Below are 14,598 nucleotides of genomic sequence, written 5' to 3'. Positions count from 1 at the left end.
TCTTTCCGGCTCAACAACAACACAGAATCAGCAGTGGTGTGAATAAGCAGCAGAATGCTCCACAGAAAAAAGATCAGATACAACTCAGAGTGTGCGACAATGTTACACCAGCTTTGTTCAAAGCGTGGTGCAGCTTTGTACTGCGACCTTAGTGTGAAAGTAACGGTCTTCTAGCCATCCCCTTTTTCTTTGAAGTGAGTTGTTGATACTAGCCTAGTCGCCACTCTGCCTGTGTCACACGCTTCATTTCTCTGAATCCAAATGCATACAGAGACCTACTACCGGCCCCTAGAACCTGCATCCAACAGAGTCCAGATGACTTAAAAACTACAGATGGCAGACTTTGTCCATTTTCATAAAAAAAGATGACACTAAAACAAAGTATCAAATGCACATTATCCACTAAGAAGCTGCTTAAAATGTTTCTCTATTAGCTCAGTATCTCTCTATCAAGCATCCTAAGTATCTGGGCTAACAGGGGCTGCTAGGTAACGGCAGGGAAAGCCCAGTGTGGTTAGTCAACAACAGTACAACACTTCCTATGTCAAACCTGCAACCCCCTCTTCCTTCCTTCCACACACACCATCTCACTCTCTTCATTTCCTCCTCTCTATATATCTCTTTGTCGCCCTGTAAGAGAAACGATTGACCCACTAATGTGCCTTGCCAACCAAACAACAACCCTGATGCAGCTGAAACCAGATTATTCCAGTTCTCTGTGGTCAGTCACAGAGGGAGCTGAGAGAGGATGGCTCAGCTTTATCACAGCACACACACACACACTGTTTCAAAGTGGAGACTTGAGTGTCTCAGGCAGGAGGTGTCCCCTGAGTTTGGGCCTTTCTCTCTGTCAGAGTGAAATGGAGAGCTCAGCTGTAGAGAAATATGTCCCCCACCTGTTGATACACGCAGTGTCAACAGACAGGAGAAACAAAGACAAGTTGTGATAGGAGGAGGGGGAGTAATGCAGAGAGTCTGGTGAGAGTTGACAGGAAATAATACATAAAGAAAACAAAGAGTGTAATAAGAGGCACACACACACACACACAGGCAGGTTTACAGTGGAGGAAAGAACGAAGGGGGAAATGAGCAAAATGGAGGAGAGGGATGAGGAACGGAGAGGAAATTGGAGAAGTGAGGGCTGTAAGGTGACCCGAGTGGTGGAAGGTGGTTAGTGAGAGCAAGGTGGTACTACAGCGGGGTCATGTCCTTGCTTGTGTAACCACTGCCCTCCATGCATGTGCTCCAGGGTAGGATTGATTTGATTTCAATACCAGCAGTGCACATGAACAGCTGGTTCTTCATGCCTCAGGAGTGGAACTAATGCATGTCCTGATGCCAGGCTGGGACATCTAATAAGAGGCACGAGACCTACCATGTTAGATGCAGATGAACAGAATGAAGAACCCGATTGTAAGGTTGTAAACACACCGTAGCAAGACTGTCAATAAAAAACATTTTACATAACATTTGCTGTCATGGAACACTCTGTATATATGTATGTATGTAGATAGATGAACTTTCTATAGAGCCATCTTAGCAGCAACAGAGCCCTCTAACCTTTACAGTTCAAATATGGGCAAAGAGGTGGAGCACAATTAAAGCTGTGATGGCTGCCTGCCAAATGTCACATCAATGAGCAGAAATGATCACATAAGCTATAAACGTGTTTATTTCTGCTGGAAAGTTGGACACTGTAACATGGAAGTCTGTGGAGATTGGCTCACTTTAGGAGCCAGCCTCAAGTGGCCACGCAAGGAACTGCAGTGTTTAGTGTTGGTTTCATTTCTCAGCCACGGACATGGCCTTAACTGGCCTTGCTAACAGTAGCTAACAACAACAACATCGGGTGTGACAAACAAACAAAACACACTGTATTCCCCACCTGACACCGTGTTGATTCTAGTTCTCGCTAACATGTTATGCTCACATCCATTCTTAGTCTTTTGAATGTTCGGTTTTCTAACTGGAGAAGCAGCTGTCAATGAATACCAATGTAGTATGTGACACGCCAGACCACAGGTTCGGGTAATCCAAAAAATAAATAAATACAGCTTGATCTCGCCACATCGTCTGGGAAGAACGTTTTTCTTGGTTGTGGTCGAGAACAATTGTTTGAGTGGGCATGGGTAATGTGGAGAGGTGGAAAAGCTTCTTTAGGTGAACAAAATCCACACAGGTCAAACAATACTGTCAGCCAGACCTACTGTGCCCACCTCCCTGAACATTACCAGATCAATATCCCTCAATATCATCCCTCATTCAGGTAAACAGATATTTGGGCAAACAAGAAAAACTGTAAAATCCTGAATAATGGCAACATCTTCCTCCTCCTCTGCTTCAAACATGTTCACCTAAAACGCTGTTTCGTCTTCAAAACCTGTTTGTGTGTGTGTGTGTGTGCGTGCGTGTGTGCAATGACCAGTGGGAGGGCCATATGAAGAGTTCTGCACACATGTTCCTCGTGAAGTATGGGCTGTCTTGGCTGAAACAAACTTTGTTCTTGCCATCTCCAGAAAATGAACAAATGTCTCTGTTTTCATGGAGTATGTAACAAGCTTGAAGGAGTACCACTGGTTTAAGAAATATTTTCATTAGCAACCTGAAACAATGAGGAGAGATACATACAGGCCAAAGATGCAGAAGGCTTACCTTGTCCATTGGAGTAGTAGATCCACTTCTCTCTGACTTGGGTCGGAGGTGCAGATGGTTTCTTCTGAATTGCCTTCTCCATGATGCTGCTGGGATCCTGCATCGGGCCCTTCTTCAAGACCCGAGAGCTCCGCTTCACGCTGCACACCACAATCACCACCAGCACCAACAGCAGCAGCAGCACGATCATCCAGGGCAGGTGCTCGTTGATGTCAAAATGATTATGGATGGTTGGCCTTGGAGACCCTCTGCGAGTTGGCCTGTAGTAGTTGGAGACCCCACCCCCGTTCACCTGTCCAGCTACCTTGCTGACACCTGCTCCTGCCCTGACTACACCACCATCCAGACCCTCCATCGCCCGCTTGTTAGGCCCTGCAATAGGGTCAGAATCGGGTTGCCCCCTTTGTTGATCTTGATCCATGGGTTGCTTGTGAGCTAGGGGCGATGTAGTCCGTGTGGGATCAGGATTTAATGGGATGGGAGTGTCTGAATCAGAGAGGAGTTCTGCTCTGAGGTTATCCCCATCCAGGGTTTCCCTCAGTTGAATGGCTGCTGACTGGCTGTAAGTGCCTGAGATGAGAGACAAAGACAGCAAGAGGAACAGAGATGAGCAAAGAAACTATTAAACAAACAACAGAGAGGCTGAGCAAGGGGGAATTAAACTCACTCACTTGGGAGATTTGCTCAACCAAGACAATGAAAACAGAAGGCATCAGGGGAGGGAATCCTAACTCTTTAATCCACGCAAGCAATCTGGCACACAAGCAGAACAAGGAGTAACCTCCTTCTGCTTTCGCTCATCTGTTTTCCCTTGCTGACCTCACTGCCTGGGTAGTCAAGTGTACTCCGAACTATGTTGAAGATTCTCAGTCATCCAGGTCATAATTCGTAAAGAAGATTGAAGCAAGGCGTCTGGACTTGTAAAGTTTTCTTGAGGACGTGGGGAAACATGTTTCCTCACCAAACATTTAGAACTGATGAAGCTGCTTGGATGAGCAACGAAACGTCTTCAAGAAATCTCTACAAGACGCCTTGCTTCAATCTTCTCTTCTGAGTATTCTTGAAGCATAATGACAACAGTCACAACTGATGAAGAACCAATACAACTGCCATTTTTGCCTTTCGAAATTCCACCTGATAGACGTGTAACAAGGTTGCAAATGCACAGGAGCCGTTAGACCTTTTTAGACACTAAGATGGGTTTGGTCTTCATATGGAAAAGGGAGGAACTGCTGCAACTTTTAAGTGGACAATGCTCACACACTTGACGCTTCCACCTGTAACGCTGGAGACTCCACATTTCTGTTCGTCTCTTGTTAAAGCAGTGTTAAATACTTCATCCTGAATCCTTTGTGCTTCTTCTTTTACAGCCAAGAAACAAGGAAGGAAACGCATTAGGTTAAGATGTGCTCATAAAATCGGTAGGTGCCTTGGTGCTAGGCACTATAAGGTATCTTAACAGTCCATGCCTGCATGCGCTTGTCAGATTTTAAATAATCAATTGGAGTCATGTCAGTGGTCGACAGGACATAGTAAAGTGACTATAGTGTGGTTGCATTGATCAACATGTAAATCATCTATGAAAACACAGTGTGTTCCCTGAACTACAGACATCTCATTAATCTCTCTCACCTCCTTCAACAGTTGAACTCTGGCCCAGCTGTTCCCCACCTCCTAATATTGCTGCAGATGACCTTTAAATTGCGACCCCACAGTCTTCTCCTTCTTTAATATAGCGCAGGTCTAATTGGACTTTAATTAAAGTTGTGTGAATTTTCACAATTTGGGCTCAACAGCCAAACAAATATCACTAAATGGGAAAAAAATGTGCCCTCTGACAGCAGGGGTAAGGTTTTTTTTTCAGTCATGGGACAATTTAATGGCCAGTCGATGTTAGTGCGTCATTTACCGCCATTGATTATCGATGCAGCTGCTGACACCTTCCTGCTGCTCACTCTGTTCCTGTTGTCCTGCTGCTAATGGGATTGCTGTTGTATAATCATAAATGAGCTGCTGAATGTTTTTAGGGATCGTCACTTTCATGTGTTAATCCCTCTCATCCTCTTATCGGCAGACAGGTACACAGGTGGAGGACTAATCTCTTACTTTAGGCTGATATTTTGGCTGGCACTAAGACCTGTTTAACACATGTACTCAACAGAAGTCTGCACCACCCCTCAACTGTCAGGACGGTCCTCAGCTTCTGAGCAACAGTGATAAATACACGGCAAGCAATGGCTGATATTTAATGTTGATTTCATGTCATGATAATATCAAAATCTGTTGCTGGCCCATAAAACGTAAGTTTTGGTCACTAGAAGCAGTACGATCTGTAAACTGTAATCTAAACAGAGAGTACACGTTAAAGATGTATTCCCATAATATTAAGTCACACTTGTAGAGTCCATGAACAGACTACAACTTCCCAAATTTACTTCCCAGAATACAGCCAGCCTCCTTATTTTATGCTGACAGTAAGAGACAGATGAAAAACAACAGCCATGAGTATGTAACACCCCCACCCACCCTCTTACAGCACAGACAGGGTCAAATGAACTGGCTGAGAAGCCATCGATCTCATGCCAACACAAACAGCAGTGACAGTGTTATTGGTGTGGGGGGGGGGGGCGTCTGTGTGTGTGTGTGTGTGCAGCTGTGGATGGTTGATTCTGAGAAATGACGGTCAGTCAAGTCTGACGTAAAAACAGTTAAAAGTGATGGCGAGGGAGGTGGACACAGAGGTGAAACAAAAGAGAACGGGAGGGATTCTTTAGACTCTCTGAGTTAAAGAGAAAAGGGATGGCGGAGGAAGAAGATAGAAATACCCATAACTCCCTCTGTTCACAAACAGCAACATTCCTGCGGTATGGGAGAAGCCACCAGTTTGTTTCCATGCCTACAAATGTGCTTCCTTTAAGGAATTCCCACAGTAAAAAAAAAAAACATGGAGGACATTAATGTTTACATAGACTGCAATATTATTCCAGCTGCTATACATAGAGAGGTAAAACAGCATTTCAAGTAACATGCAACATTATTGTGTAATTATTTAAAGGTATTCAGCTTACTTTTGCTAATATGTATAACATGACCTTTGACCTGTGGGTGGATTTCCACAAACATCCAAAGGAAGTGACAATGATGTGACAATGAATGATGTTTTAAGGTAGGGCAATTAGCCAGCTAGCCATAACTTAGCTTAACTTAGCTTGGATCAAATGTTTGTAATATTCAATCAACCTGTACTAACATGTAGACTATATCATGGAAAGCCTGCGTGCGTACTGTGAGCTGTGTGAAGCTGAATGAGGTTTTTCTGGTTCTTAGATTCCAATCTCACCTTGATGTGCATGTCCGGTCAGTGATGACGGAGAGGTTGAGGAAATCATGGGTTCCTCTACCAGCACAGCCAGTTCAGGGCCCAGTGGAGTGGCTGTGGAGACAGATGATGGGACAGTAGCAGGAGGCCCACAGACATTATCTGTCACTCTAGTCCCTGGTGTGAGCAGCACCAGCCCCTGAGCTTGGCAGTCCGTGTGATCTCTGCACTTTAGTGTGTTCGATTCCACATCTGAAAACGTCCCCTTGTTGCACGGCTTACAGGTCACGTCCTCTGCTTCACCGCCCCGCTTTTTCACCCTGCTCCCAGGAGGACACAGTGAATAAGGTCTACACTCGTCTCCTGACAAGAAGCTGTTGGGTGGGCATGTGCAGACGCGGTCTTGGATGGGCGTGCAGGCCGCTTTCTCCATAAAGCCAGCAGGACACCGATCCTGGCAGCGATGGCACTGCTGGACCCCGTTCTCGCCCCGTGTGAAGGTCCCTTCTGGGCAGGGGCTGCACTCTCTCACGGCTGTCGGAGAGCAGTGGACGGAGACGTAGGTGCCTGCCGGGCACTTGTCGCAGACCAGCTGGGTCCCCGAGTCTCGGTCGGTGTGCTGATAGTGGCGAGGAGACAGGACGGGCTGGTCATCTGGGCTGGACGTGGTCATAACCCGGGCAGAGATGTCAGCCACAACTGTGCATAAGAGCTGAGAGGACAGGAGAGGGAAGAATTGTCAAAATATTTAAGTCTATGTTGACCCCCCTAAGACCGCCACAGGCCACCAGACACTTGGGAGGGTTGCATCACATCCTATGGAGAGCGTAAAAAGACAAGCTGGCTGTCTTGCATGAGGATAAAACTCAAATGTAGGTGACACTGGATGAACAGTGAACAGATGGATGGATGGGCAGACAGATGGACCGACAGAAAAAAAGGGGACAGCTGGTTTTGCACACAGTCACAAATGAACTTGCTTTAACTTGAGTGAGTAAGCCTTGCTCATTCAGACAACGTTGTCACCCAGTTTCTCATTGAATAATTTTGGTCAGACAGGAAAACACAAGAGTGTCCAGATACATGGAATCCATAAGACACCTCACACTGCCTTTTTGTCTCCCACTGGATAAAACTGCTTCTAGTTCACCGACTCATCCTGTCCCTCCTAAGTTTAGTGTCAAATCCAGTTAATTTAAACAACGGCTGACAATTTATGAGACTCAACACACGAACTTTCCTTTACTCAGCCCCCCCCCCCTCCTCTGCTGGGAAGCCGACAGCTCACTGGGTTTAGAGGAATAACCCACACATGTCTAGGTTTAAACACACACACACACACTGAGTCACTATCCGACTCAGTGTAATATTAGTGCATTGTACCCAGTGGGATCACTGAATGCTAAGTCACTGCTGTAATGTCTGAATAATGAAGCACTCCCTCCCACCATATATACACTGAAGCATAAGCTCACATGCCCCTTAACCGGATTCTGGCTGAAGGAAGGCTAAATGAATTCAACTGGCACAGATTTCCAGACTAACCTCGCTAGCCTGCTGTAACTGATCCACTGGCTGAAAGAAAATCTGAACCCAAGTTCATGTGTTTTTGTCAAACATTGTTACAGTAGTTTAATTATTATTGTGAACATTTGAGTTAGTTATGCTGTGACGCACTAAGGAATACATGACATGCCTACACCCTGTCGATTCACTGTACATTATACCTCCATATGACTCTAATATTGTGGCATGAGGACAACCTTTTGGTAATGTCATTAGAAACAGGTGTGACAGGTGTTTGTCTCTCTGTGTTAGCTCTGTGATAGACTGTCTATTGACCTGACCATCTCCCATTGACAGCAGAGATGGGCTCCGGCCCATGGACCATGTAGTACACAACAAAGCAGGTTAGGAGAATGGATGGATGGATGGATGTTCAGTTTACTCGGGAAGATTTCATACGTCCAATTTTGTTAAAGGCTTCTCATTGATCCTGTTAAATACAACTTAAAGCAAGAGGATCATTACAGTAACTACAGGATGTCCCGATCAGGTTTTTTTGCCCTTGAGTCAGAGTCCTTTGATTTACCAATACCAAGTCCCGATCCGATACTTTTAGGGTTCTCTACAAAGGCGAATGGCAGGACACTCATTTGTGCTATCTTGGCTGTGCTGTCCTGCGTCTTGGCGCTGTCACAGGGCATTTTCTCGCCTCTTCAAACCTATAAACTGTTACTACTTGCGTTTCTTTTTGCATAAGCAAAACTCTGTGTGTGTGTGTCCCGAGAGGAGTGCTCGCCGCCGCACCAATTTCCACAGGCACAATACTTCAAACTGCCTAAAGCGCATTGCCGCAGATTCTAAATACTGCATCCCTCCCCAAACTAGGAAATTTTTAAAAAGGAAATATTGAACCCAGGACCCCCTTGCACCCAAAGCAACAATCATACCCCTAGACAACAACACCAGAGAGTCATTGACAGCCCTAATACATCTATGATCGGGAGGTAACGTCCGATTCCGATCGACTCTGAAACCACGTAATTGGACCAGTGTGTCATTTTTCATCTGTCTAGGAATCCATTCCTTTTTGGGCCCCTGTGTCTGTGCCTAAGGAGCCTAAAATTACACTTTGAACAGAGCAGAACTCCCACTAAACACTTCACCCTGATTCTCTGCAGACTCGGAGCTGTCACAGCAAATATAATGTCAACCAAAGTGATCACGTCGAGTCGAGGCTTGATCAGTTGCGGCTCGGAGCAAAGTGTGACCTCTAACTTCATGAAGCATCAGCTGCTACTGTGTCACAACAGAGAGACAGAGACACACGCAGACATGGATGGAGAGCAAACGGGCTAAATGTGGATTTATGTGTGAAAATGTGTGTTTTTTAAATGTGTGTTCTTGCAGTCTGTGTGTGCTTAATGTGAGATTATCAGATCGGCTGTGTGTGTGTAGAACTAACGGGGCTGGTGGGTTTGAAGTGATGCACTGAGGGGAGAATTTAGCTGATGACGCATGTGAATGTTTGTCAACCGTCAGCACAGATCCAAATCTTCCACTGAACCGGAAGCACCGGTTTAGAGGGGCCCTTTAAACCGAACACGTGTATGAATCCATGCATTGTGTTTAGATGTATTGTAATTATTTGGAGGGGTACAAAAACAAACTTCTTGTAACAAAAGGATGAAGAATAAATTTCACCATAAAGGATAAAGTGTCCATTCTTCTACGGCTCCGTTAGCCTTTCACCTCACCGCCCATTCAGCTCTTTGTGTTCACGCCAAAAAACTCATCCATAATCATGCTCTACACATGTTGCTCATAACTTGCGTCAGTAACATCAATGAATTCATTCACATCGAAATGGAAGCAGTAAGTGGGAGCATTTAGCTTGGTATGGGACACAGTGACTGGATGATCCCTCCGGTGACCTGTTCTTCTTGTTTGTACACATGGAGGTAAAGGAAAATGGTTTTTATGTTGATGGACAAACAAAACTGGCCTGATATCACTTCAGAATAGTAGATTTTTCCAGTGTAACACTGTGTTAGTGGTGTTTGAATGCATCATGTGTGGCGTAATATCACACTTTATTTGACATTTTATCTCATTAGAAAATGTGAAAAAATGTGAAAAATAAACTCTTTGCAGAAAAAACATTCTGTAAAAAACTAAATATTTTGCACTGCTTAAAGGTAGGGTAGGAGATTTCATTCTGATGCACTTTTTGTTAAATTAGTGTAACTTCTCTTTACAATCCGATAGCAACCAATTAGTTCGGCAGTTTCGCATTAAAACGAAGAATATGAATCATCTGTGGAAGCTATAAAATGCTAAAAACATCAGCCAATCCTCCGGATGGACCCTGCGCGGAGTATTGGCTGGTTATCACTCTCTTCCTGCTCTGCGTGCACCAGAGAGGTACGTGCATGATGGCCGAAGTCACAGACCGCAGCTCGTCTTCAGGTAATGCGCGTCCATGTGATTGGGAGGCGTGGCTTCGGGGTGAGCTCCGAGAGAAAGGGGCGTGTGTTTACTTTCCAAATCTGGCTGACTCTCACTGAGTTTTCATAATCTCCTACCCTACCTTTAATGCAACCAGGCCAACATGATTTTTGTAAACAGCACACAACATAAAAAAAATCTGCAAGTTTTTGGTTGATGTGCAGGCTTCCTACATTTAAGTAAAGTAAACATCCAAATAGCAGAAAGCTCTGGAATGTGTGGTTCTAGAAGAACTTTTGTGCCTGTGTGCTACAAATAAACTGAATTATTTTTCCGGAATAATCAAAAAAATTCACATTTCGTTTGTATGATTTATGACGTCATAGCTGCATAGATTCCACAGAGGTGCAGGACTTTATGTTGCAGTGAAAACTGAGGCCACAGTGACAAAATGTGAGTGAAAAATCTGAGCACACACACTTGCAGTTCAATCGGATTTCAATAAATCTCCTTATGAAGCTGACCTAAAATTGAATTAAACACATTATTATTATTATTATTATTATTTCTTTATCAGCTGTTTTCAGCACCTCTCTACATGAAAATCTAAACAACTGATATTATTTAGTGCACTTCTCTTCAACAGCTTTATCTCAGTGATAAAGCTGTTGGAGGAGCAGACTGACCTCAGCTGGCCCGGCTCTGTCTGCAGCTACGCTTTTAAGCCAATGAAGATAATTACTGCGACGGCTGCTGTTCAGCATGTCAGGTAGGCAGTGCAGCAGCGAATGGCAACAAAAACACAGACTCACATTCGGATCTGTGCGTCTCTGTGGTCAACAATAAGCATAGACAAAACCGGCACGAAAACCAGTAGGCTAAACTGTCTGTGCACACACACACACACACACAGCAGACAGACACTGCCAGGAGTGTCTTCTGAGCCACCTCTGCAGATCAGCAGTGCATGAATGAGTTTCTGTCAGCTCTCCTCTTGTTATGCCAGCTTTCTCCTCATCTACCTGCACTGCCTAAAAATGACATCAGATAGCCCGACACAAGAGCGGGCATATTTCTATTCACGTCCTGCTGCCTGTGCACTGCAGTTCTCATCAGTCCTCGCTTCACAGCCGGCCTTTCTAAGCCTCAAAAGCAAAATAGCAGTTGGTGACCACACAGGCTTCACAAACAAAGAGAGATGTGAAGGGTGGAGTCGTCACTCTGGCAGTTCACTCTTGTTTACATCATACAGGCAAACGGTGTGGCACCACTGCACCACCGCTGCAGAGCAGGTTCCTGTTGAACACACACACACACACACACGCTCAATGAAAAAAACAAAAAACAAACCACCTCTCAACCACCCTGACTTTCTGCCTCCCTGCGCAGAACACCCTGTAATTCTACCTCCTCCTGTGTAGGCCTTCCAGCAGTGACACACCCAGGTGTCAGTCTGCTCACAGCAGATGCAGAGAGGTGATAGGTCGGACCTTTACGATGTGACAGATGGCTGAACCTGAACCGCCTCTTTCACTTCCTTGTTTTGTTTGTCTGAATATTTCTGGCATGTGATAGATGTGATCATGTGTGTGTGTGTGAATGCAGTATGTTGGTGTAACACGGGGTGAGGCAGTACCTGTTGCACAACCTTTTAAAATATTGATGCACTGATCATGTCTTCTTTCACGCTTATTAATGGTCCATTTTGTGCAGTGGTGGAGGAAGTACTGAAGCTAGGTACTTCAGTAAAACTACAAATACCCAGCAAAATATATACTCAAGTAAAAGTAGAAGTGCTACATCAACAATCCTATTTAAGTAAAAGTCTTAAGTACTTTTAAATGTACTTAAAGTATTAAAAGTAAAAGTACTCACACACTGAATATATATTATTGATTTCCATTGCAAAGGATCTGAACAGGTTAAAATAATCAAAGAAATCATCTCAAATTAAAATGGAGCATGTGTAGTTAATGTACATGTTCAGTCCAGAAGCAGCTATGAACAGGTCTGTGTGTCATGAGGCAGGCTGTGGGCATCAAGTGAACAGAGAGGCTGCTGATAACAAACAGGCATTCAGCATTTTTACTGTGTCAGTATCCCTGCTGTAGATTCATGTTATGATTCATGTTAATCAGACATTAATGGATGGATTTGTGGTAGCAGACAGCAGCTATCAGCTAGCAGCATCATGACTGAGGCTCATTATAGAAACACAGCTGGCAGCGTGACACCACCTTCATGCAGAGTCTGACCTCACATCAGTCCAGCTCAGCTGTATGAACTGTCATAAATGTACTTGTAACTACAGACATTGTAGAAATGTAGTGGAGTAGAAAGTACAGATAACAGCTGCAACATGTAATGGAGTAAAAGTATAAAGTATGCACTATTATTTTTACTTAAGTAAAGACTAAATACATAAAAATGTACTTAAGTACAGTAACGAAGTACAAATACTTAGTTACTTTCCACCACTGATTTTGTGTGATGGACACTGCAGCTCTAAGCACAGAAATGACAGACCCTTGGCTACTTTAAAGCTTGATGTTGTAATTTAACTAATGGGGCGCTCACTGAAAGAATCGCTTGGTCACCATCTTTCAGCATTTAGGTGCAGAAGCTGCATTATTTCTTACACATCAAACCGTACTGTACACCACACACTGAGCATTTACTTGCAGAGTGCTCGAAATGTGAAATATGGTGACAAATAAACACTTAATAATAATAAACAGACAGGTAACAATTGAACAGCTGCAGCCTCCTCCTTCCTGTTGTTATTTTAAGTTAAGTTAACATGTTTTTTTTATTCTACTGAGGATTGCCACACTTGACACTGTGCACACACGTGCACTCAAAATAGCGAGTAATACTATACTCAATAGTTCAAACGGGTCACAGTTTAGCTGGGAGCACAAAGCATCTGAGACTCTTGACTATTTCACAACAGACAAATGAGCCCTTCCACCAGAAACTTAATATGTACAACACACACACACACACACACACACACACCTGTGTCACAGTACCGCTGCTGTGGAGTCTGAGTGTTGTTGTTCTTTTGTAGAATGTGCAGGTCTCAGGAATGACTTCATTAACTGTGCACGGAGAGGAAACAATCAAGCTACTGTTTAGGATGCTGTGTGTGTGTGTGTGTGTTGAAACACGTGTTACATAATGAGGTATATGCACACATGGGTGGGATGATTGTAGCAGAAATAAATTAAGCTGTAATTACTATCCAATTAAAGCAGAGCCCTGCCCGTTTACTGTATGTACACACACACACACACAAACAAGACATGTACACACACTGGCAGACAACACACACACACACACACACTTATTCACTTCCACCAACACACAGCCAGCACCTGTTGCTGTGTGTCCCTGGGTCATCCAGCTCGTTTCAGCGGACAGGAGGAGACTGTTTGGATTCAGTGGTGCTGAATTCATCTCTGACAATAGCCAGCAGTGATTATTTGCATGGAGGGTTTTTTTAGTTTCCTGCTAATGACTGAAGAATGTAGCATAGTGGGAGGAACTGAGCTCAAGCGGAAACAAACAGTGGTTTCTGTTGGCTTGTGTTGCTTTGTTGTTAAAAGGCAAGACGTCTAAATGTTGTTGGTGTGGTTGGTTTAGCTGAATACAACAAGAGATAAGAGGAAAATTGACACATATGCTACGATTTTATAGCTTTTCAGGTCGCAAAAATGTACCTTACAATCACTGAAGGGCCATTTTAGGCTAGCAGGGTGTGTACACTCCCGTGTTCCGTGGTCAATAATTGAATTGAAAGAAATTATTTTTACATATATTCATCTCAGAAAACTTTTTTTTTTCAAAATAAAAGCTCTACAGTGGTTTGTAGAAGTCAAACAACCATCTACATTTGCCAGTTCCACAGAACTGCAGTGAACTTCATCACACTCTGGGGCCCTTCGCCCAGGAGACTACGGCAAGATGGTGCCATTATTTTTTGAAATTTCTCACAATTTTTGCAACACAACAACTGGTAACAACCGCTGCAAAATGTAGGCGACTCACATTTATCAGTGCTTTTATTTTGAAAATATTGTGCTCATTGTTGTGGAGCAGCTTAGCTACAACACAGTGTGGTGTGAGACTTGGCTGGTAAATTACAATGACAGCAGATGTTACTCTGTTATCTTAATTTTCTTCAGTTGTTGTTTTTAAAACAGTTTGTTAAATCACAAACGTGTGATATAAAATAAACCTGATGGTCACAGGAGAGACAGACTTCACTCTTTGTTTGCTCAGCTGCAGCTGAGACAAAAGAAGAGCCTGGTCTGAGTGGCTAAACTGGCAGCTACACACAACTTAAACACATCACAGGCATGGAAACACAAGTGCCTTCTGGACACTTGATTAAAATATACTCGTTATTTAATAAAAATAGAATCACAAGTGTACAGAATATCCCTTTAAACTGTCTTTTTTATATACAAAATCTTTGTTTACTTGTTTATGTTTACAATAACTATGTTAAATCTTTGTTGTGACAAAGAGATAAAACTCCACTGACTGACAAAGGGGGCAAACAATGGACTGCTGAGTGCTTTTGCTGTCTCCATCCTTCCATTAGAGACTCTTTTGTTTCATTCACCCACCACGGAACTAATGACACCCTGGTCAGATTTTAAATATTTGCT

General features: G+C 43.7%; 1 protein-coding gene across 1 annotated transcript in view; it reads right to left on the bottom strand.

The window, feature by feature from the left end:
• Window positions 1-14,598, bottom strand: part of tnfrsf21 (tumor necrosis factor receptor superfamily, member 21) — a 33,579-nt gene that overhangs the window by 18,387 nt on the left and 594 nt on the right. Inside the window, exons 2-3 of the mRNA XM_028397647.1 lie at window positions 5,993-6,683; window positions 2,653-3,222 (exon numbers count right to left, since the gene is read on the bottom strand). Of these exons, the coding sequence (XP_028253448.1) occupies window positions 2,653-3,222; window positions 5,993-6,683 (1,261 nt within the window). The remainder of the gene's footprint in view (window positions 1-2,652; window positions 3,223-5,992; window positions 6,684-14,598) is intronic.

Source organism: Parambassis ranga, chromosome 24 (genome assembly GCF_900634625.1).
Source record: "Parambassis ranga chromosome 24, fParRan2.1, whole genome shotgun sequence".
Classification (NCBI taxonomy): Eukaryota; Metazoa; Chordata; class Actinopteri; family Ambassidae; genus Parambassis; species Parambassis ranga.
This window is presented reverse-complemented; position numbering and strand designations above follow the sequence as displayed.